Source organism: Chanos chanos, chromosome 14, assembly GCF_902362185.1.
Source record: "Chanos chanos chromosome 14, fChaCha1.1, whole genome shotgun sequence".
NCBI classification, from domain to species: domain Eukaryota; kingdom Metazoa; phylum Chordata; class Actinopteri; order Gonorynchiformes; family Chanidae; genus Chanos; species Chanos chanos.
In genome coordinates, this window is record NC_044508.1 from 18247185 (window position 1) to 18271797 (window position 24613).

A 24613-nucleotide genomic window follows, 5' to 3' on the forward strand; every position below is an offset into this window, starting at 1 on the left:
AGGACTTCTGCCACCTCTGTGTTACTGCTTTTGGTATATTTGTTGTGGTTGACAGTTACCAAAGTGTGACAGTGATGATGAGAGGAGAAAAAGGTGGAGGCACCAGGTCTCACACTGACTAATAACACTCCTCTGACTTCTCTTCTTTTTTGCTTACAGTGGTGTCAAAACCTTACCCTTCAGTGGTTGTAATATCATGGTTTTCCCTGTCTTACAAGAAAACATGAATTAAAAAAAAAAAAATGTTGGCTTAAGTGTTTGTTGGCTTAAGTGATTATTCAAATTAAACCTCTCTACTCTTGAACCTGAGAGTTTTCTGTTCAGGTCCCCCATCTAATCAAAATAACATAAAAGAACAACTGATGTTTATAGTAAATGCCTGGTTCCTGGGAACAGTAACCATCTCCCTGTGCGGGGGTACACAGCCAGCTAAAACGCTTGTCCTGATTTACATACTGTGTCTAGGATACGGCCCAGAGTCCGTCGTTACGTAAGAGTGAGTTACAGAGTTCCCCTTCACGTGATCTTACAACTCCCCCTCGTCAAAGCTGTGTGTCTAAGGCCATTATGCATGTCAATCATGCAGGCTTGTGGGAACTCTCGAAGGAACTTAATTGAATCTATGAGTGGATGGCCACTCAACCACATTATACCATTTCACGTTAGCGATCTTTCCAAGAGGTCAGATTTAACAAGGAATCTAGTCGGCACCGATTCCATAGACGTGTCCCCAACTCAATAAAGATGACAGATCGAGTAGGGCAACGAAAGGGGTGTAATTGGATCTAAACGGTCTGGGTGATGCGGAAGGTCGTCGCTCAAATGGGATGATGTTTTTTAATCTGAAGATGATAAATGTATGTGGTGCGTAGCACATACGCGCACAACAGCCTCTTACCTCCGACGATCTAATTCTGCTTTTATCCCCAATCACATGGCGATTCATCACAAAGGGAGACAGAAGAACATCTTTGACTTGATTGACTAGATTATTCGTCAGTGATCTGGCAATGTACATATTGATTATTTTGTTAGCAGATTCATAAAAAAGACTGGTTTGTCCCAAAGGGTTGTTTTTCCACTCCATCCAACTAACAGTCTGGCCAGTATATCAGCATGTGAGTTTGAAGGCTGTTTTTTGTTGGATTATGATCCATTCACAATGTCCTATATCACACACACACACGCACGCGCGTGCGCATGTGCGCGTGTGCACACATGCAAAAAGCCTGTTCTATTTGTTTCGCGTCCTCAAAAAGCAGCTTGGTGTGTGAATTGAGCTACAGAAACCCATCTGGTCTGGTTGCATCATTAGTCTGTAAGTACATCTCTGTCACCATCTTTTCATGTAAGGTTTATCACACATTTACAGGTGTCAGAGTCAAGTATTCTCCCTCCATATGGAGCGGGGACACACACACACACACACACACACACACACTCATTCCCACCTTAGTGAACACATGAAGATGTACACGGTGCTTAGCTCGACTGGGCCATCTCCTGGAGGCGCTGCAGAGGGCTTGAACAGGGTGTTAATGGTGGTTATTAAGCTCTAATTCCTACTATTGACTGCAAATCCTCCTCTTATCTTTGCATCGTCACCCTTGAGACCCAGCCCGCCGACGAAGTGCGCTCGTCTCGCCTTGATAGACAGAGAGGGATTTGGGCTCCTGCGACAAAACGAAGGGAAATGGGCTTTGAGTCAAATCCCCTGCCAAAGTTCCAATGAAGAAGTTAAACACGTTGGCTATTGGGGTGATCATGAGGTGCGAGGCAGCCAGGATTTGGATCTCTTATTGTGTTTTATTGGAACTTCTCCAGAAGTCAAGGGAAGGGGGGTGACCAGCAAGGTTTCTGCCAGTCAAGAGTGTGAGTGTGTTTGTGTGTGTGTGTGTGTGTGTGTGTGTGATAATTGTTCAAGGAATTTAAAACCAGGAACAGCTCTAAAGTTGAATATTGAAGGGCTTACAGAAAAAAAAAAAAAGTTTCTGAACGTATCTAACTGTTCCTTACCAGCTCTGTTTTGGAGGCATATTTTGTCATATTTTATGATATATACATTTTGAGAGAGAACATAACTCTGCTGTCACGCTTTAATGGAAAGAGGTATAAGGGGTTAAAACCTGATCTTCCTTTAGGCATCTACAGCATCAGTCATGTGTGACTGTGACTGTGTGTGTGTGTGTGTGTGTGTGTGTGTGTGTGTGTGTGTGTGTGCGCGTGTGTGTTTATGTGTGCTTGTGCGTGTGTGTACATGTGTAAGTATGTGTGTACGCGTGACTCCAGATCACTGAATGGTTCACTGCCCGCCGTCGTTTGTCACCGGCCGCAGTGTCCGACAATCAATGTGACCAAAATACCAGCAGCCGCAGCACACGCTGAATCGATCCCACCACCAGGGCACGGCAGTCCCAGGCGTCCCGGCCTCTCCGCTGCCTGCTTATGATCCTCCCAACCATGACCTCCTCTGGCCACATGCCCCACCCCCCACCCCCCACCTCTGCACCTCTCCACCTCTCCAAAGCCACCCAGAGTTAGTAATTTGCGCCTCATCGATTGGAGTTGAGCACTGACCACTCCAGAGATTTCAAATCATTTGTTTCCATCTGCCCGCTCTCACTCTTTTAATTCCCTTTCAATTAAGGTTCACTGTATTGCTCCATCATTCTCTAATTGCGCGCACGGCCTCGTTTCGCCATGGAAACCAGACATTAGCCCTTGAGAGCTGGCGAATACGTCAGCCTGTGTGTGCGAGAGCCTGGGTCCTCATACTCTCTTCATCACCAGCTGGTAATGCAGATACACTGTGAGACAATGATATAAAGATATATTTGTGTGTGTGTGTGTGTGTGTGTCAGGGACTTGCAGAGACATTTATAGGGGCAGGTACTCAAAATTAATAAGGGGCACATGTATCAAGATGTTAGAACACCAACTACAGCGTAAACTGCCGAACTATAGCAACCAATATTCAAAGAGAATGTAAAATGGAATCTTCTAACAAACCACATCATACTTTATGGTTACACCTTAGAAGAGTTTGGCATTTATCAAAATGTATTATTGCAGTCATTATTTGAAGATTACTCAGTGGCAGACTTCTCTCAGGCTGTTAGAGGACATGATCAGCTGGTGGACATGGACATTGCTGTGTACTGTCAGTGTCTATTAGGGCTGTAAGCAGACACGAATGCATACCAGAAAGCACTGTTGTGCACAGAGCAGTCCCAGATCAGTTAGGTGAGGCTGGGAATGTGTCAGGCTGTTCAGTTATGTATCCTTACTGTATATGTAATATATAATGAAACAAATCTAAATAAATACATAAATAAATAAATAAATAAATAAATAAATAATGCATTTTAGCTGTAGTTTATTATTGAAATAGACACAAAACAAGAAAATAAGTAACAGTCTTAATAGCAAATTACACTCACTGGTTTCTTATCTACAGCTTGCTAGTATTCTCAGCTAACATGCTCTGGTTTCTCATCTTGTGCTTACTGGTTTCCTATCTAAAGCTCTCTCTCTCTCTCTCTAATCTCTCATTGCTGGTGTCTCAGCTCTCTCACCAGATCTCTGCAGTGGGCCGGCTCTGGGTGCATGGTCCTGTCCCCATGCATTCAATCCTGTCCCCATGAACTCAGTCCTGTCCCCATGCATTCAATTCTGTCCCCATGCACTCAGTCCTGTCCCCATGCATTCTGTCCTGTCCCCCTGCCTGCCTTCCTACATAGACAGAATTAAAACTGTAAACTGCAAATTGAACTAACCTGTAAAATATTTTCTTGCAAAACTACATTGAAATACTGGCAGCTGTGGTCACCAGTACTATACTATGTTTTTACAATGTCACTACCATAATTTATTTCAGCAGTAAAGTACTGAGTTGTACTGTGAGTTTTGTAGTAATATACTGACAGCTGTGCTTGCCAGTGTTTTACTACATTTTTACAGTGTCGCTACCGTAATTTATTTCTAGAATTAATTACTGTAAAAGTTATTATATCACTATACTGCAGAATGTGAGATTTACAGTGAAATACTGGCAGCTCTGGTCATCGGTACTTCAACTGTGTCTTTTCAGTGTCACTACCGTAATTGTTTTCAACCGTTCATTACTGTACAGATTATAACAGCACTTTTCATCATTCATCCTCCCTTCTTGAAACCAACAAAAAGTTCAGTAACATCATACTGAGAAATTAAAATTAAATTAGTCAATTACCCAATTTGTCAAGCTACTGAAGAATTTAGCTAAGCTAGTAGCTTCGCTACCAGTAGCAAGCTACTCCGCAACAGTGGCATTAATTAGCAAGTTGTGGTAGGCAGTTCGATTCATTGTAGTGAACCGATTCTGATAAAATAATTACTGAAACTTTGCATATTTTTCAGTAAAGCTATTTATTTCTTCTTTGCTAATGTTCCCTTTATATTTAAATTTCAAAATAGTAAAATAAATCAATGTATCAATTAAAGCGCATAGCCTAAAACACATTAGTTTAACATCATGCAATCATGTGCACATCCTTAAAAAAAAAAAAAAAGTTTCTAATATCAAAATTTTAATCAGGTAACATAAACCAATACGTCACATTTATTAGCTACACAAAAGGTTCTATTTTGTCACACAAAAGTGAGACTGCGTGTCTTTCAGCCTCTTACTTCCTTGTTTCCGAATTGTCAAATATTGTATCTGCTGGCTAGACCTTATGGGATACTGGAATGGTGTATCCACTGAATCGACAGAATGACCTAGAACATGAGTTAAGTTTTCGGGTATCTTTCGGTAGAATTGTCTGCACTGCTGCATGAACCATCGAACACTAACTGAGCTACGAGTTCGGATAGACTCATCTACTGCATGAACCATTGAACGCTAACTGAGCTACGAGTTCAGATAGATTCGTCTACTACGTGAACCATCGAACACTAACTGAGCTACGAGTTCGGATAGACTCATCTACTGCATGAACCATCGAACACTAACTGAGCTACGAGTTCGGATAGACTCGTCTACTGCGTGAACCATCGAACACTAACTGAGCTACGAGTTCGGATAGACTCATCTACTGCATGAATCATCGGACTTGAGCTTTCAAACTCGGGTTTTTGAACTCCAGCTGTCCGAGTTTGAACTCATGCTTTTGAACTTGAGCTGTCTGAGTTTGAACTCAAACTTTTGCACTCTTTTGGAAAAACAGTACATTACTGTTGTAAGTTGTCTGTATTTTTACTGCAATTTACAGTGTATGAAAGAAAACACAATCTAACTATATTACATTAACAAGCAAAAGCTGTTTCATATGATTCAACATGCTTATTTGTGCTTAGTTTCTTGAAATTGTTATTTCTCTAAAATGCGAAAATATATGGACTAAAAAAGCTCACAGATATTCCAAAAACAACGTTATGGGATGTATTTTATCACTAAACACATGCTGTCCAAACTAGCAAAACAATCAGAGAACTAACTACCCTAAAATGTGACCTTCAGAATCAGACCCACTATATTGCAGACTGGCTACTATGCTGCTGAGCGATTTCTGGATGAAGTGTAATACGACAGGCCTGAATATAATGTGACAACAAGCAAACGGGGGGATATTCCAGAGAGCGGGTTTAGTGAAAACTCTGAGTTAGTTAACTCAGAGTAAGTAATAAACTTCCTAATAGAAGAGCCCTATGGCTTTGTTTTGCTGGGAGAATGACAACATAGGGCTCTTCAATTAGGAGGTTTACTACTTACTCTGAGTTAACTAACTCTGACTTTTCACTAAACCTGCTTTTTGGAATACCCCCCAGGTGAGAGACAACCTGACTGCTTTGAAACACAAATTAAACTTGCCATCTCTCAACATCGCGGAGTAGCTGTCTCTGTATGAGGTGCACAAATAGCTCACTTGTTGTGTCACATCAGATACAATAACGGTTCAGATTTTAATTTAAACTGGCGACTATGGAGAACAAGAAATTACTTACCTTCCTGTTTGCCTGTGTCACTGACTTCTGCTTCTTCAAATTCACAGGCACATATGAGCTGGTGGTTGTGTGCTTAATTTCTATTGGCTAATGGGCCCTTCTTTCAAAGAGAGAGGAGGACACGCAAACAGATAACGTAACAAACCCAAGGCTACCGGCAACTTCACCCTTCAGCTTATGGATGGCAGCCATACTTATAGTTTACATATTATTAATTGTTAAAATTCTTCTTCATAAGGGCCATGAGCAGGCAAAAAACAATAACAACAACAACAACAACAACAACAACAAACAACACAAAAACCTGCCTTGCCAAAAAGGGCACCATGGCCATCGAGGGGAAAAGGGGCCGCTACATGTGTATGGTGTGTGTGTGTGTATGTGTGTGTGTGTGTGTGTGAGAGAGAGAGAGAGAGAGAGAGCGAGAGTATATATTTTTCCTTTCCTAACTGATGATACTGATCACTCTGTTTTGTTGTTCCTTTGTTCTCCATCAGGTTAGATATTACATGCTCATATTATGTATTAAAGGTTATATATTACATTTGGCCATATCATCATACAAATGTGATGTCATACATGCAGTAGAATGGGATTTTTATGGTAACTTCATGTATGTTATTTATTTATTTTTGTCATTTCGTGTGCCAGCCCATTTCATACCGTATTCATTTGCTGCAGAGAAATCCATTTGAGAGGAAAGAGTCCCAAACAAATTTGTATTTTCATTGAATTGTCCCTTGGCATCATATTGGCCCTACTTTGCTGGTGCAGCAGCAGCACTCAGATGAAAGCCATAAGTATAATAAATTTTCTGTGCAATTACAGCATGCTAGCAGAAAACTATGTGAAATGGCTTTATAGAAACACTCTCGCTCCTTTAATTATAATGGTATTGATTGGCTCAAACAGGTATCTTAGTCTGTATCGGTTTAATTTGCAGTGTGTTCCTCCTTTCCAGATGAAACTGCATTATGTAGAAAGTCTCTCTCTCTCTCTCTCTCTCTCTCTCTCTCTCTCTCGTTCACAAACAAACACACACACACACACACACACACATGCTTTTCACACTCCAAAAATAATTTAGACCATTAGAGAAAATTAATTTAATTACCCAGAAAAAAAAGATAGGTTTATCAATAAGCAGGGTAAGAACGTTGACAAATTTCTTTATATATTTCCATTAGTGCAATTATAGGATTCATTTGTAAATGGATTTTGGAGTCTTATCATGTTGAAGAGCGACGTGAAAACCATATTGCTGTCCAGTCTCTCCTGTTAAAAGATTTCTGTAAGAAAAATGACCTTAAGCATAGTCATTACAGGTCTCCACGATGTGTTCTGCTACAAGTACCATAAGTCTCAATGATGTGTTCAGGTATAAGTGCTATCATTTACCATGAATTGTTCAGGTATAAGTGCTATCATTTACCATGATGTGCTCAGGTATAAGGACTATCATTTACCATGATGTGTTCAGGTATAAGTGCTATCATTTACCATGATGTGTTCAGGTATAAGTGCTAACATTTACCATGATGTGTTCAGGTATAAGTGCTATAATCACCATGCTGTGTTCCCCTACAAGCACTCTAACTCTCCATCATGTGTTCAGCTATAAATGCTTTAGGTGCATGTAGACATTGTTGTCTTGTACAATGAATGGTTTGCATAGTTACAACAAATTGTTTTTTGAATTAAAAAAAAAAAAAATCATCTAAAGTTTCATCATGTTTTTATCATCTGTCAGCATTCTGTATGAATGCATAAAACTTCCTTTAACAGATTTCGTTGCCTAGGATGATCCATTATTAAAGATAGTAATAAGCAAAACCAGTGCTAGGTTGCTCTCTCTAAAGAATAAATTAATAAATAATAAATAAATAAAAAGAAAGCTATAGATGTACCTGAATGATGGTCTGGTACAGCTGCTCAAAACATGTATCAGTGTGTTCTCAGAGAGAGATTAGCTTAGTTCTTAGTCAACACATCTGTTTTTCTACAATGTCACAACTGCATTTTTTCAATCCTACCTTTCAGTGTCCTTTACTTTGTATTATATTCCGTGTAAAGTGACAGAAAAAAAAAAATGTCATGCCCAAGCCTTGAATCTACGCCTTAGTGTTTAAACACTGCCAAAACAGCATATACATCTTGAACTCTTTACCCAAAGTCATTTGGGCTCTTGTCAAAAGTGATAAATGGGATTTCTGTTTGCTAGGAGAAGACCACTGCATTTTTCTAAAGGAATTAAATTACTCATAAAATGTAAGGAAAAAAAAAACAAAAACGGAGTGTATCAGTGAACCATGCATCCACAGCTCCTCCATCAGCTCAGAGTTTGTTGTCTATAACTTTACATCTTCACTTGGTAAGATCATCTTTATTTCTCTGTGATATTCACATCGCATCAAGCCAATAAAAAAACAGAGGCTGGTGTAGCTGTACGGAACACCCCCTAAGGCCAACAGCATCTGCCTAGCTTTCTCTGTGTTCCCCTTGAAAAGGAATTTTCAATTCTGCCTTTTCGCCTTTAAACCTGTCGAGAGCCTGCATCCCATTTGCCGCCAACGCTCTGTTTGAACTGCGAGAGTCTCAAACACTCTCCGACAACACCCCCCCACCCCCCACCCCCCACACACACAAATACGCACACACACACACACACACACACACACACTCACACAAGCCACAGCCCCCTGAGTCCAGCGATGTCATTGTAAGAGCTGGCGGGAGAAGAGGGAAGATGAGTGTGTGTGTGTGTGTGTGTGTGTGTGTGTGCGTGTGTGTGTGCATGTGTGAGGTGTTGAGTCTCAGAGGACTTTGGGTTTACTTTTATCTGCCGACATATTGGCATTATTCACCATTGTTCCCCATGCTCTGCTGACCCCTTGGTTGGTAATTGGCAAGGCTCTGCAAGAATACAAAAAAGATGTATTCCCCTTCTCTCCATCTGCCTGTTCTTTTTTTGTTATTGTTGTTTTGTTATTGTTTTCTGTTTTGTTTTGGGTTTTTTCCCTCCACATTCTTACCTTGTAGGCTTCCATGTTAAGTTTGAAACAGTCACACTAAGGGACCTGTGCTAGGCATAAGTTTCAGCGACTGAGAGAGAGCTACTGGAAACTTATTGGAACATATGTAGAAAGAGGGTTGTTTTTTTTTTTGTTGTTGTTGTTGTTGTTTTTTTTTTTTTGTTGCAGTAAATAACTGACCTTGGGCTTACTTTTGACAGAACAGTGGCTTGTCTCTTCCCCTCTCTGTTTCCCTCCCTTTGTTTCTCCACGCTGTCTCTCCATGTCTCTCTCTCCTTGGACTTTCATGTTGTACAAGGCTTTCCTACGTTAGGTTATCTTCACATTGTAGTTTCATATTGTTTTCATACTGTAACACGCATAGTACACAAGCCGGCGTGAAATAAACCTATACACGAGTATGCTGGTACACTAGCTTTGCTATATAACGAAGTCATGAAAAGACACAAAGGGTATTGTTCTCTATTCAGACCACAGGCGAAATGTCTCAGCTGCTGCCTCTGCAGCTTTTATGAACGTGCTATCGGTATCACCTTGAAAATCAAACCTGAAACTCTGTCAACTTGCTTTTGAGACTGCGGTGTAAACTGTGTGTAAAAATCCAAAGAGCTCTTGGACACAGGCGCTCCATGCACTACAGGGTCTGATCATCTGAACCTATAGTCTGTGTAACTGCTGAGCCAGATTAAAGGCTTTCACTGCGCTCCAAAGAATGGGATTTCTCTGAAATACTTGAAGATAAAATGTAATCTGTTGGTGCTTTGGTAAGATGCCTTGAGGAAAAAAAAAATCATTACCAAACCGTTCATTTTTAGGGAGTCAGCAGCATGTGGCCGTCAGAACAGGAAGTTGAAATATGTTTGTTTTTTTTTATGGGGGGGGGGGGGGGAGGGGGAAGTCATGTGTCAAGTTGTGTATCTGAACATGGTTATTGCATGTCTTAGAAAGATGCTGTCTAATGCAAAAAGATTAGCGTGATGTATTAAAAATGAATGAGAGCCTATATCTTCTCTTTTCTAGTCTGTCACCATATTCTCCACACCTCTGACCCTCTGCATTCCTTTTCCTGCATCCCTTAATCTGTCCATTCACTCATCACTGCATCCACCTACTATTACATCTTTTATATTATGCTGCACTCCCTTTTCAGCATGCTCTTATCTGATTAGGCAAAATCACCATCTTTTCTTTCTGTCTTTTCCATGCATCCCTCCATAAAGAGGGATATTATATGTGTGTGTGTGTATATATATATATATATATATATATATATATATATATAAGTGATAAATTAAAAACTTGCTAGTCAAAATGTCCTGTAATAATGCACATACAAAATGTAGCTATAACGAAGGCTATCCCTAAACAGGACATTTGTGTTTTGACACCAAAACAGCCTCTTAACTGCATTGCAACCTGTAAAGACATATTGGACACATTTGATTTCAAGTTGGCATCTTACAGGTTACAGATGTTTTGTGTTTTGTAATAGCTTACATTTTAGCAGCTAAAGTTGAGGTTTTGCTCAATCGTTGCAGTTCGTTTTGCTTAATCGTTACTGTTCATTAAATAGACAAACTGATTTGAGGTGATTTTCATTGTTCCGTCAAGCCAAGCATCTACACCTCTCATTCATAGCACAGTCACTATTTCAGAACTAGGACTCTTACTGCAGCAGTTCCCAGAACTTTGAGGCCTGGTACGGCTATAGACCTGCCTTTTACAACCATACTGATGTTTGTTTTCTTGGTTTATTATATTATATTATATAGATATGTATCCAGCTGAAATTTGTTTTTCTACATTGTATTTGTGTATGGTTGTGTACAGACAGATACAAAATGTTACAAAATTTTCAGTACAGTGTCTAATCACATTTTGTGTGTGTGTGTCTGTGTTTTTGTTTCGCAGAAAGAAAGATTGTGAGGCTTACTGTTGGGAATCAAGCGTCATATAAGACAGTGTTTAATGTCATCGGGTATCTAAAAGGAAAAACAAATCCAGGTATAGTAGTATACAAGTCAGTTCACACCTTCATTTCTCACTATTCACATACTCACTGTTTCACAAGATGAAAAACACATAACACACAGGATGACGTTAGAAAAAAAAAAAAAAAAACTACGCAATTTTTCACATTAAACAAAAAACGAAAGCCCAGTGAAAAATGTTTCACAAACTCAATCGTTATTACAGCATTGTACATTGCGTTACAGAAAAACAGGCTTGAATTCCCTGTGAGGACAAGAAAACCTGGAATACAAATGTTCTCATAGAAGAGCACAACAATAAAAAAATGAACAGTCTTTCAAAAACCAAGAGCAGATGTTTAATTAACTCCCCTGTCGCCTGTATACTCTTAACCTAGTCCTCCAAAAGAACATGGTTATGTCGTTAAACTCATTGAATGACAGACTGTTTAGCTACAGCAGACTCAGCTATGTGGCTTATTTTTAAATCGAAACTTACAATGTAAAAATAATTCGCATTAGTAATGTGTAAATAAGAACACATTAGTTATGATGTTTGTCTAAGAGCATTTTTAATCATCTCACTTGCTTCCTTTTTAATACACTGAAAAAAAAAATGGCCATTATGTTTACTCAGACACACTTTGTTTACTTTTCCACATTCGACTTATGTTCTCCTCTGAGTGTGGTTCGATCAGGACGTTTAATCTCGGCAAGAATAAAATATCCCTTTGTCAATCATGCTGAGAGACACTGAAATGGTTAAAGTTAACTTCCACTGGAAATAAGAGAAATTCAAACTGATTTTGGTTTTGGGGGTGACAACTAGATTTAGGGTAAACACATGCACCAAGCTAGCAGGAAGCACGGCAGAAAAGATACTACCCCACCAGTATGGAGATCCAGGTTCTTCTCCTGGTTGCGGTGCTCCTGGTTTGGTTAGATGTCCACATGGACACCATTGACTGACTTTACAGATGGGTAGCTGTAGGGAACTGTCACCCTGTCACTGCAATAGTGACTCACACTGACCAGTGACTGGCCCCATAAACCTAACTACAAAATATATTGGATACATGCAAAGAGTCATGTAGAATTGGAAAATTATGTTATTCACTAAAACTAATTATCACTATTATCTCTTTATCTCTTATTACTAAAAATCTTATCATATATACGTGCTGAAATTATATGAGTTCTGGTTTGACTAAATGTGAAAACATTACATTTAATTAACTCGAACAAATAGTGTCTTTTTTTTTTTAAACAAATACACCCTGAACAAAATGGGATAATTCTTGTCTAAAGAACACATTTCAGTCACATGGAACCAATGACCATATATATATATTTTCCAGGTAAATGAAACTTTTTTTTTTTTTCAGTGTAGTCACTTCTGTTTAATGTCCATTATTTATGACAGTATTCAAACAGAGAGCCTCGCTTTTTTTAATTCTGTACTCTGACCTCTTGAAACTATTGACATTTGCTGAGGAGCCTAATGCTAACATGGAAATGGAATCAGATTAGGCTTGGCTTGAAGAGAATTTATCACTTGCTTTAATGGTAAATGATGTCAAGTAAGTCATTTTTAAGTTAAATCAAATGAAAGGGAAGTTTTTTTTTTTTGCAGTGGAGTTTTAAATTATTGGTAGTTCTAAAAAAAATGCAGTTATAATTTATATTACTTTAGCATATTTATGTAAACTAATTGAACATCCATTGATTAGTATGATAAAAAGAAAAATTATGCTGGCCTAATTATTAAGGCTAGATTCTCTCTGCAATACTCTTTAACACATGCAGAGAGATGGACTTGGTTGATACATTGAAACTAAACCGAATCCAAGTGCTGAAACGGGCTTTTTGTCATTATGAGACAAAGTACCTTCTTGAAACAATGTCCAAATGCAAGTCACTTCTCTTCAGAAAATGGACTTTTAATTATTGTCCACCATCCGCACACTCTCAGGATGATTTAAGTAAGTCCCTGATGCAATGGAAGCGTTTAATCTCATTTTCTCTCTCACAATGTGTAAAGCCAATATATCAGTTCATTTAAGCACATTTACAATTATCCCACAAATTAATGTACCATTTTAGTCTGTCATAACAGGCTACTGAATCATATAATGTGCACCACAAATCTTTGGAAAGTTCTTTCTCCTTGACTTCTGGACTTTTCTCAAATTTTGTTTTCATTAAATTCCATTTATTGTTCCCATATGTATGGCCTCTGTCTCATAAGAATAAATTCCCTGAACGTCCATTGACTGCACCTCCATTAACACAAGTTGGTTAAAGTAAATCACGCTTCTTTCTTTGTTCAGTGTAAGAAAACTTGCCAGGTTTTTGAATCTGTCTCCTCGCCCCATGCCTGTCAGTTGGTAGCAGAACACATCCACACAAGCACCCACAAGCTGTCTCCTCTATAAGTTTGTGTCAATTTTATTTTGCTGTTTTTTTGTTTGTTTTTACCCTTCAAAGTCAAGTCAGTGTCAAGTATGTAGTAGTGAGTGTGTGCTTGTGTGTACGTCCATGTAGATGTGTATGAATTTCCTGAGTGTGTGTGATTCTAAGAGTAAACATTTGTACTATTTGTGAGTATGTATCTTTATGTGTGAGAGTTTTTGAGAGTGCTGTGCTCTCTCCCTCTCTCTCTCTCTCTCTCTCTCCCTCTCTCTCCTAACGTGTAGATCGATACGTGCTGATGGGCAGTCGCCATGGCAGCTGGTATGACGGCTCTCTGGCAGACTGGCAGGGCGGCGCTGCCATTCTGACTCATATCATCTCCACCCTAATGATGCAGACTCGCTCCGGATGGCACCCCGACCGAACCATCCTCTTCTGCTCCTGGGGAGGTTCTGATCCGGGCAGCATCGGCTCTTTCGAATGGGGAGAGGTAGCGCTCTGTCTCATCTCTTTCTCTTTCTTTCTCTCTCCCTTCCCTCTGGTATGATGTCAGTGGTCCTGGTATCAGGGCTGAGACTGCCTGGTTATTATAAACATGGCCCATTTAATGACTCTGTATGAATACTCACTGCATGAGCACTCCCCTGATACCGTTCACGCACCAAATCAGTGCATCATGTTTTCTGCAGCCAAGTAACATTAGGAGGGTCTAATTGGAGGTCAAGAGTATTTATCCGCTTGTTGTGTTTTCCTCGACTTGATACCAAAGGGGATTACACACACACACACAAAAAAAAAAACTGGCTCTGGTTACTTTCAAGGCTCTGTGCCACATAATGGGGTAAAATAGAAAAAATAAAAAAATAAAACAAAAAAACTCTTGCTTTTCAGCTCATGAAACAGACCGTGAAAAATGAGAACAGATAAGTGGAAGATGGTAGCTTTCACACTGAGTTAACCAAAATTGTTCTGACAGCCACTATTATAACCTCTGCAAGTTTAATTAAAGATATTACAGTTAATATTAACAAGTCCCTGGGTGGATGCTATATTTTTAACTAGAATATTTTAGAAAGCCAATTATGCATAAAAATGGGATGGAAATATGCCATCTGATTGTGTATATGTGTAAGCATTATGTCCTTTGCTGAAACAGACATGCAACATGCATATTAGTTCATCTATTATGATGCTGGTGTTGGTGATGATGATGATGATACATAAAACCTGCAAGATTCCCGTCCCCTTGACTGTACAATAATTAATTGTGGCCATTTACCAATCGAAGGAAATGTTGCAAGATTTCCAACAGTGATTTATCTCAGTTTTTTTTTTTTCTATTTTCAGGAGAATGGTGTAGCTCTCCAGAGCAGAGCAGTGGCCTATGTCGGTCTCCACAGCCCCATCCGTACCGGCAACTCCCTGCAGGCCACAGCTTCCCCCTCGGTCCGACAACTGGCCATCGATATCCTCAAGGTAGGGTCTCTTCCCAACCCTCTAAATAAACTCCCACTTCTAATCCACTCTGTGCGGGACAAGGCCAAAGGTCACTCCGAACGGTTGTATATCTATACCACTCCATCAGCTGGAATACATGGACCTTGTGATTGTGTGTTGTCGAGAGCTGTTGCAACTTTTTTTCAATTAATTGTGCATAGTAATTATGCTTGTTGGATATAATACAATTATAACATTTGTTGCGTGTTATTGTTGTGTGGTATTCCAGCACCCATTTCAGTATTGTGACAGTTCCGACAGTGACATTGGCTCTTTGACTTATTATGATAACCTCAGATGAATCTTCCATCAGAGTCAGCTGGACCCAGTAAAAGGAATGCCATATGCAAACCTGCAGTCCCAGAAAAAAAATGATGCTGGCTCAAATTTATAAAGCACCTCAAAATAACCAACCATAGTGTTCTGTTAGATGGTAGTTAGCATGACTGGTCTGGTTAATAGGTTATTTGATTCTCATTTGTTAATGGGAATATGTTACACTGAATAATTCTTCCTGAGAGTTTGATTACTGGGTGGGTACAGGTTAGCAAAGTATTGCGCTGCATCCATGGCCTTAAAGTCATTAGCTAACCTGGCCTAAATCTGCTGTGATTAGAGTGAGTGCAGAAGCTAATTTTATAGCTGTTAAATCTTACAAGGTCACTGAAGGTGCACTAGGGGTGTGTTGGTGTGTAACTATTAATTTACAGAGGAAGAGATAAACAGCTTGTCATCAGTATTTGCAGGCTGTGTTTGTTTCAAAGGGTGTGTTTTTGTACCATTCGTTTGTGAGTGCCATAATGACTGTGTTTCTACCAGCATTGGTCATCATGTCATTTATTCAATAGTTCAGGTCTTCATATTGATTTACAGACATCCATTCTAAATAATTTTGGTTATAATTACATAATTTACTATCTTGCTATCTTTACTATCGGAGGGGAGAGACAGAAAGAGGGAGGGGGAGAGAGAGAGAGAGAGAGAGAGAGAGAGAGAGAGAGAGAGAGAGAGAGAGAGAGAGAGGGAGAGAGAGAGAGAGAGAGAGAGAGAGAGAGAGAGAGAGAGATCACTGACAGTTCTGAGAACAGAATGAGCCTTGAGCATTGACTCAGACTCTTGCACAAAAACTTGAGAGTTGACTTGGACTCGTAGCCTGTATGTTGTTTAAGACACAATAAAAGCAGGCACGTGCACAGATAGACCCCAGGTGGTGCTCAAGCACCCGCCCTTTTGGCCTCTGACTAAGATAAGTGCCCGTTTTGCAAGACATTTTTTTCCCTATTTATTTTTCTAATTTTATATCTTAATTTTTAAATTGGGCCCACGGCATCAATTCTCAATTAAAAGCGTGTTGTAAAGCCGGACAATTGCATTTGAGTTCTAATTCTGCGAGACCGTACAAGCCCCTGTCCCTCCCTCTTCGACTTCCCATGTCACAGCCACCACAGTTAAATCGCACTAATCGAGCGCGATGCGGAGCAGCATTCACGTGTCCCTGACCTACCTGCGTTGGTGACAGCAACGATAGTATTTGCCCTAAGCCTCGACATTGTCACTGTTGTGAAATTAAACCACTATTAAAGCATCCTAATACAGCCAGCCTAACTTAGGCAATAGCCCACCATTAAGCTTAATAACAGGCAAGCTAGTCTGGCGTAAAATAGCGTCGTCAATGAAAACGAGTGAACTCCGGTAGGCTAGTTCCTTTGCCAGGCAACTGAAACAAGTAAATATGCATTACGTGGTTAATAGTCTATGCAATCATATCTGGATAGCAGAAACGTTAGTCGACTTGTCACCTGTTACAAGATAATGTGCAGATTTACTGTTTACATGCTCATACTCATTAGCAAAAGTTTTAAGAGCTTAGTAAGTTATCGATTCTTACTCCTGTGACACAAACTTTACTGGTAGTTGTGGGCAAGCCAATTTATTGTCATTTCAATACAATAGTCCAGGGCCTTTACAAGCTCAGATTTAAAAGTTTAACTGTTCATCTAATTGTACTGAAATCTTATTATAGGCCCACAATTTATTTCAACTACACAAAGTGGTTTGGAAAGTGGTTTGGTGATTCTAAATCAGACATGAGCTACTTTAGCTGAACATTCGTATTTTGACAGCATTATACTTGAACTAACCTTATATAACTTAGCTCTATGTAGACGTTACAACACTTGCAGTAATCTGTATCATATATTTGCCTTAAATGCTATTAAAACAATTCCAAATGGAAAATAGCCCATTACAATTTGTCTGCAGAAAAAGTGGCTTTGTAGAATACTTGAAGTTGGGCCACTGACAGTGACAGTCTGGTGAGGATTACGGTTGTAATGTGTCGACTCTGTCACCAAGCAGTCTTACCCACTAAGCTCTTCCTTGCTGTTTTCTTTGCTGTTGCCTGTCCTTGTGATAAATGTAGAAACAGTGAACACTAAAGACCATCTATGTGTGAATTGATAATTTTGTAGAAATCTATTGAGTATTAAACATCTGCATGCATATAGGTATTGAAATAAATAAATATATAAGTAAGTAGAAGATGTGCTACTGTATGTAACTTTATTTTTCACACGAGAACTTTTTTTTTTCGCTTGAGCACCCCTGCATAAAAGGCATATAAAGTCTTACTTTTTTTTTTTCTTGTTTTTTTTTTTTTTGTTCTTTGTCAAATGCTCTCACTACTCAACCAAACTTTTTAGTACCTCCAAGAATGAAACAAAACCAAAAAAAAATATATAATCATTAAAATGTTACAGATTCACCTGTAACATTAATAACTTACAGGTTCTAGAGTTTCCTTCTCAGGGTCATTTGGACAATTTTGTGGGATTTTTTCACCCATTCTGACAGCCTGTTAGCCGGCATAATTGTGCCAAGTGACAAAGAGGTGTGGAAAAGGTTAACCTATTTAAATATTGTCAGAGTGTTCTTGGCTGTGAAGTCCCGTTGGTGCACGTAAAGCACAACGAGGGAAGGGCTAAGAGGCTGGAGTATTAATGACAGGAAAGCCTATTATTCCCACTGAAGCAATAATCATGTTCATTAAGCTAAATGCCAGTCCACCTGTGACATTTTGGAGTAATAAAGTAAGCCCTGACCTGCTCGACGGGCATGATCGAAATCTCCTCAGGAAAATCTAGACTTCAAAGAGCAAAAAATGGCGTTATCTCACAGACACAATTATTTTCCTCCTTTTCTTCTGATGTGTGGAAAATCACTCTGTGATCTGGCACACCAGACAAAATGCAGAGAGATTGAGGTTTTAATTTGATGTGGAGCTTCAATAAAGTTTGGGAGTTTAAACATAAAAACTGGCAGGGTTTTTTTTTTTTTTTGGAAAGTAACTTTGGAAACTACTTATTAAATCACTTTGGGTTGAATTTAGATGTATGTTTCTCATTGTGTTGTACTGACCTGAGCCTTAAGAATGAATCATTCACTGGGCTGCGTTGAGTTGAGTATTTTTTGTGTGACAATAATTCTAAGACCGTGAACAAAACGTCTGCAGTTTGCTTCTTAACAATAAGGTCATTCAGAACTCATTCAATGGATGCTGAAACCAATCTCTTCAGAAATAAGTTATTTATATTGGTGGGTCGAATAGTTGTGATATTTTATGTAGTGGTTTTGTGTTTTTAATATCAAAAGTTAAAACAATGTGAGAGAACAGTGGTACATATATTCAGGGTTATTTCTATAAAGCATTTCTTTGAAAGATTATTACAAAAAGTTACCACAAAGTTCAGCTCCACTGAGTAGGATGAACTTCAACTGAATCTGTAGAATACTGATATTGATTTTGAACATTTGAGAAAGTTTTCAATTAATTCTCATGCAAGAAAAGAACATTCCTTTCTTTCTCTGCATAAGGTAAGAGGGTGAACATGGCCAATATGATAAATATTTTGAAGATATATCTAACTATAGAGACATTTTAAGGAATTCATGAGGATCAAGTTAAAAATTCTTTATTCTCTGGAACAGAACACCGAAAAAAAAGGTTTAAATTTAAGCTCAACAGTCTTCATTAGGGTAATGATGTCTGCCTGTAGATGAATGATAAAGATAAATGGATTCCAGTGACAGAGGAAATGACTTGTGTTCAAAAAACATCAGTGTAATAAACTTGGTTACAAATGTTTATTTATTTATTTATTTATTTTCACTTTACACCGCAAAGAAAGGTTAGTCTTTCAACAGAATGAAAGAAAATTAATCTTCCTCTGTGACTGAAATTTAAAACTAAAAATCCATTTTTTTTAAGTATCATACCAGTAATTGAAGCAATTGCCTCTGTTATTATTGAATTTGTTGGGTTTACGTGCGAAAGATTGAAGCAATGTTGACAATGATCTTTTATTGTGATCGATGGGGACCAGGAATGCTGCTGCTCATTCTTCAGTTCAGTTTAAAAACTAGATGATTCAAAACCTGCAAAAAGGCAAGAGAGATACAAAAAAATACCCCAAATTCTCCCACAAGGAGGCCATTTTTAAAGTATTCATTATATCACTGGCATTTTAAGTAGCGTTGTTTTACTAACTGTACTAAATCTGTAACTTTCCCTTCCTCCAGGTGCTTTTACCTTACCCAAACTTCAGAAAACTAAAGAAAACCTGACTTAACCTTTCTTCACTACCCTCTAATCCTCCAGCAAAATCACCAACAGAGATTGTATGACTCTCTCACGGTCCTCTTTCTCTCACAGTGATCATTTGTCCCTTTAAATTTGTAATACTGAATTTGTAATAAATTATGCTAATACTATTTTGACTATCAGAATGCTTTGAAGCAAGAACGCACTAGATGACCTTATTAGCATGATAATCAAATGAATTCCCCTCCAATCAGAGACACGATGACTGTTTATTGCTGAATGTGATGACTGCCTGACAGCAATCAGGAGACACTATTCAAAATGTCTAGCCGACCTTTTTGTTATGTGAAGAGATGCACTGATGCTTATTATCGTGTTATTGTGTCAATCAGACTCCAACTATTCAAACAAAAGCAGTCAGCATTGGTTTATTTATTAAACCGGGTTTTTTTGTAAATGGGTATTGTAGTCGTTTCAGACCATCCCTTGCTCTTTTGTGTAATAATAGTGCAACTATTTTACTTTTATAGGTGCTCAGATTAGTAGCAGTAGTACATGGACTGAATATGAAAGAAAGGAATATGAAACGAGTGTCAAAGAAAACCGTAAAATGACCGAATATTCAACGTTTCACACTTCTCTCTTGTGTTGTTATTGAGGTGTTTTTTTGCACAGTTCTCTCACGGCTCCTGTGTTTCTCCGGTCTCTACCCGCTTTGCTGAAGCTCCCTGTCTTTGGCATCTTCTAATTGTACAAGCGGTTCCCTGGGCTTTCTTGGGTAGCTCCGCTTATGCTATTTATCTTTTGAAAAAGCACTTTGAGGGGCACTAGGTAGACTCAACATTCACAACATTTTGAGACATTTTAACCACACAATAAATCATGCTTGTGCTCTGCCGGTAATATTTCCACTTATCTTACTTTGCAGCTGTCTTCAAGAATAGAGATGCTCATGTGTTGATGCTTCGAATGGGTGCTTTGGAACCAATTATAATAAAATAGATACTACTTTGGGGATTACCGAACCAGGCATACAAAATAAATTGAGGGACTTTTCATGATTTAATTGGGTATTGTTGTTGCTATGCGTGTCTTCGCGGTCTATTTTCGACTGAGCCTTGCTGTGAGTGGCTGCGAAAGAAGCACGGTGCCAAGCTCCTCAAATGTTTCTTCCAAGAAAGCTCATCATCCGTTTTGAGGCTCTCAAACCCTCTGGAGTTTAGTCACAGCAACCGGGGCTTGTTGTGTTCAGTCTGCTGATGATCATGTTAGCCCTTTCAAGCAACTGGCATACACAGCCTTTGTCCCAAATTGGACTATAAGACTATTGCAAATTGGACTATCAGACTATGATACATGTTTATGTTTATGCTGACTGTTTTAGGAGGGCACAAAGATCTCATAGTTGTTCTCTATTTGTAGGATTTTTTTTTCTATTTCTTTCCGGGTCCACACACCGAGACATGTGATAAATTTCCCATGCTAAAATTCAAGACAAGCTGCGTTTTTGATGTAAGGATTTGATCACAAATCCCAGGTGTTTTAAAACAGATAAATCTTGATAACTTATCTCAGTGTTCATATTTACTGCATTTAAACATAAGACATATGACCTTATCAAACAAGTTGCTTGGAAATCACAGTAATTTGTTACAAAGCATTCAAGTAGGACACATTTACATCCACCTATAGAAGCTTCTTGGTAAAGTAAGACTGAGTGAAGCGTTATTGAAATGAGTTGAAATTTATTGAAATGTTGGTATTGACTACTGTGACATTAACGGGAAGAGTCGGAGCAGCATAAATTACTGTAATTACAATAAGGAGGTGGGATATTTTATTCATAATCCAGAAATGTCTTCTGAAAAATGCATATGCTACATATATAAATGCATATATTTTTAACGTGCAGGTAGGGAGGTCTTACCGCCGCTGAAGGCACTGGATAACATAAAACAAGTAGACCATTTCAGTGGCTTCAAACCTCCTTTTCTCATGTTAGTCCCTGTAAAAATGGCTTGCATATAACTTGACAACATGGTGATATTAAGATGAAGAGAAAAAAAAAAAGAAAACAACAACGTAAGATGTGTACTCCTCTCAGAAAAAAAAAAAGTCAATTTTGATTAAAAAGAAACACAACACGGTGCACAAGTAATCAGAACATGTTTATCAAATCTGGGTATGGCAGCGGAGAGATTTAAATTGGAAGAGGTTTGCACATTTTGAGGAGCCAACCCCTGCGCGGCTTTCACGCGGGTTGAGTCGAGTCAGGTGAAGGGCTGTTCTGCTGTTAATGCAGACCAGCGTAACGTCCAGTCAGGGCCTCTTATCTGGACTGTCTGAAAACATAATGGACTGGAGAATGGAAAACATGGTATTCTGCACACAAACAAACAGGCACTAACAGACGCTGTAGGCATTGATGTATGTCAAACAGATTGGATAGCCCGGGTAAAAAAAAAAAAAAAAAAATCCTGCATATTTACATATTTAAACATCCTTTATTAAATAGGCAAACGGCATTTTCATGCTTTATGTTTCCAAACTGGAGAAGATGAACACACAATAATGTCATGTACTATATACGTAGCATTATCTTTACCTGCAAGCTCTACGAATGAAGGTTTATACATATTAATATTACACATGTTATACATACACATCATTACGTCTTTTTGAAGCACGTATGTTACATACATTTAAAAAGAGAGCAATAAGGTCTAATTATCCAGCTTTCTCTGAACCCGCATGTCTATTAAGATTCTGTCAGTGAGAGATCTGTGACCGTGAACTGCATGCTGTCCTCAGCAATTCCATCCTCCTCACAGAGCACATAACCACGTAACCAGCACCGGTGTGCCTCTGATAATTACGCCATCTACACCCAATCTTGCATTCAGCACATTCCTGTGCAAAAGAAGTTGACGTGGGTTTTCTGGTCTTTGTGGAGTTACTCATGATTACCTTTGAATTAATTAACCCATGCATAACCTATAGCACGGCACGCCAGGGGAGACAGTCAGCTGACAGGAGGACCACCAGAGGGGAGGGCTCTGTGGTACAAATCATATGACAGGTTGCCCAACCCCCCCCCCCCCCCCCCCCCCCCCCACCCCGCAACCCCCCAACAACCACTTGTCAAAACCACCGCTGCCTCCAACCGTCTGCTATACTGTGCCTCATCACCCAACACCCAGTCATCTCCTTCAGTCATCGCCCCACTGAGCAACAGAATCATTCACCATTCTCTAGATTAGCCTTTTTCTCTATCTACATCATACATGTAGAAATGAGCAAATGGGGGCATGAGGCATGGTACTGTGGAGGGGCGGGGGGGGGGGGGGTGTCTCTTTTTAGGGCCAGGATAATATCATCACAGTCCTTCAATTCATGGTTTTTGGTTTTTGCTGAATTCTGCTCATGTCTAACCATGTCAGTGTTAAATGCACTGAACGTTTGAATCAGACAGAGTCTCTCAAAGTGATGTATCTATGGTTTCCAGTTGTCGAGATGCTGTCTGAAGGAGACATTAAAATATCCATTGCTAGAATGAACCAGATGCACTCCTACAAATCTTCCATTAGATCAAGCGTATGGATAAATATGTCCAACACAATGTAACACAGATCAGGCACACGTATTACCGTTAATAACTTTGATCTCTTTGAGGGAAATTCACAGACTGCATGTTTCAATCTCGTTAAGATGAAGCTGCTTTCCCTCTGAAGTGTGCTGCCCATTTACTCTCAAAGTCCTCATCATCTGTTGCCCATATCAATTTATATCAGTCACCTTTACTGAGACAGCAGGGCTATTTCTCACAGATGAGATTATATGGCTGAAGAGCCATGAGAAGCCCTCAGCCTGGGCGTCACAACCCACTTATTTCCCTCATATTGTGTTTGATTACTGGAGCATTGGCCTATCATTGAGATCGACTTGCTGCCCGTCCTTTTATTCAAAATTCAATATATACGGCGTGATTTTTGAGACCCCTAAGTTAACGATGAATAAAACATTTAAAGGGGTAGCTCACTGATTTTTACAAACTGGATCTCTCCACAAACATGAACTGCCGGCATAGAAAACGAATGGGGAGTCTAGGCTAACCAGAGGTTGCCTCTACGGGCACGCTGAACCGTCTGTCGATAGCAGCTGATGGAATCCGTCGCTTACACGTGTCTGTAGTCTTTTTATAGCTCATTATAGTCCTGCTAACATATCTTTATCACACGCTCCATCACAAGACTTGTTAGTGCATACAAATGCCGACATTAGGGTCTCTGAGTGACACGCCCAGGTAAGACAATGTCTGGCAGTCGAGAGAGCCGTCCTAAATTCACGGTCCCATTTGTGACACGGGGCCTGACTGTGACCGTCAGCTTTGGAGCATGTAACTGGCTGTGTTTCCTTGGGTGGATGGGTCAGCCAGGGTCACGCTTTGCCTCACTGCTTAACAGTGGTCCCTAACAATAGCTGCCATGTTGTCGTCTGTGTATTTGTGGGTTGAGCAAATAACATTCTTCTTGATGAGCCTTACATTCTTTAAGGGTACTGCGTAATTAAAACAGGAAAAAAACAAACAAAAACCGAGAAGAAACTGTCAAAAGAAACAAACATAATCAAGAAAGGTTTATTGATTACAATTTTGGATCTGGAACTAAAAAAAAAAAAAAAAAGAAGAAGAAAAAAAAAAAGAAAAGAAAAAAGCACACAAAAAAAACCCGTTCATAATATCTAGTACCCATTAATCATTTCAGCCTAGATGGAGAGCCCTTACCTGACGCCTGTGTAAGTAACCATGCCGAAAGACTGAAGCTCCCCCCAGGAGTGTATTCACCCAGTCTAGGGTGACGCTGTGCCGCACCACCACATGTTTTATCACCCCGCTTGGCAATCAATTAATTCTCAATCAATAACCCTTCAGCAGCTGACAGCCTCTCTGCTGACAAATTAGAGGCCCCTCTCCCAGGGCACTTTCCAGGCTTGTTTACCATGGAAACTTGTTTATGGTGCTGGCAGTCCTCTTCCACCAACAGATCCAATTGGATTCCTGGCTGTTAAACAACACTGCACATTAAATACAAAAGTAGGAGTGCAGCAGTTGCCGTTGT

The 24613-nt window shown here is 39.4% G+C and overlaps 1 protein-coding gene across 1 annotated transcript in view; it reads left to right on the forward strand.

Annotated features, from left to right (window-relative positions):
- Nucleotides 1-24613, forward strand: part of naaladl2 (N-acetylated alpha-linked acidic dipeptidase like 2) — a 144491-nt gene that overhangs the window by 73603 nt on the left and 46275 nt on the right. The window contains exons 6-8 of the mRNA XM_030791983.1: nt 10933-11021; nt 13684-13889; nt 14747-14875. Of these exons, the coding sequence (XP_030647843.1) occupies nt 10933-11021; nt 13684-13889; nt 14747-14875 (424 nt within the window). The remainder of the gene's footprint in view (nt 1-10932; nt 11022-13683; nt 13890-14746; nt 14876-24613) is intronic.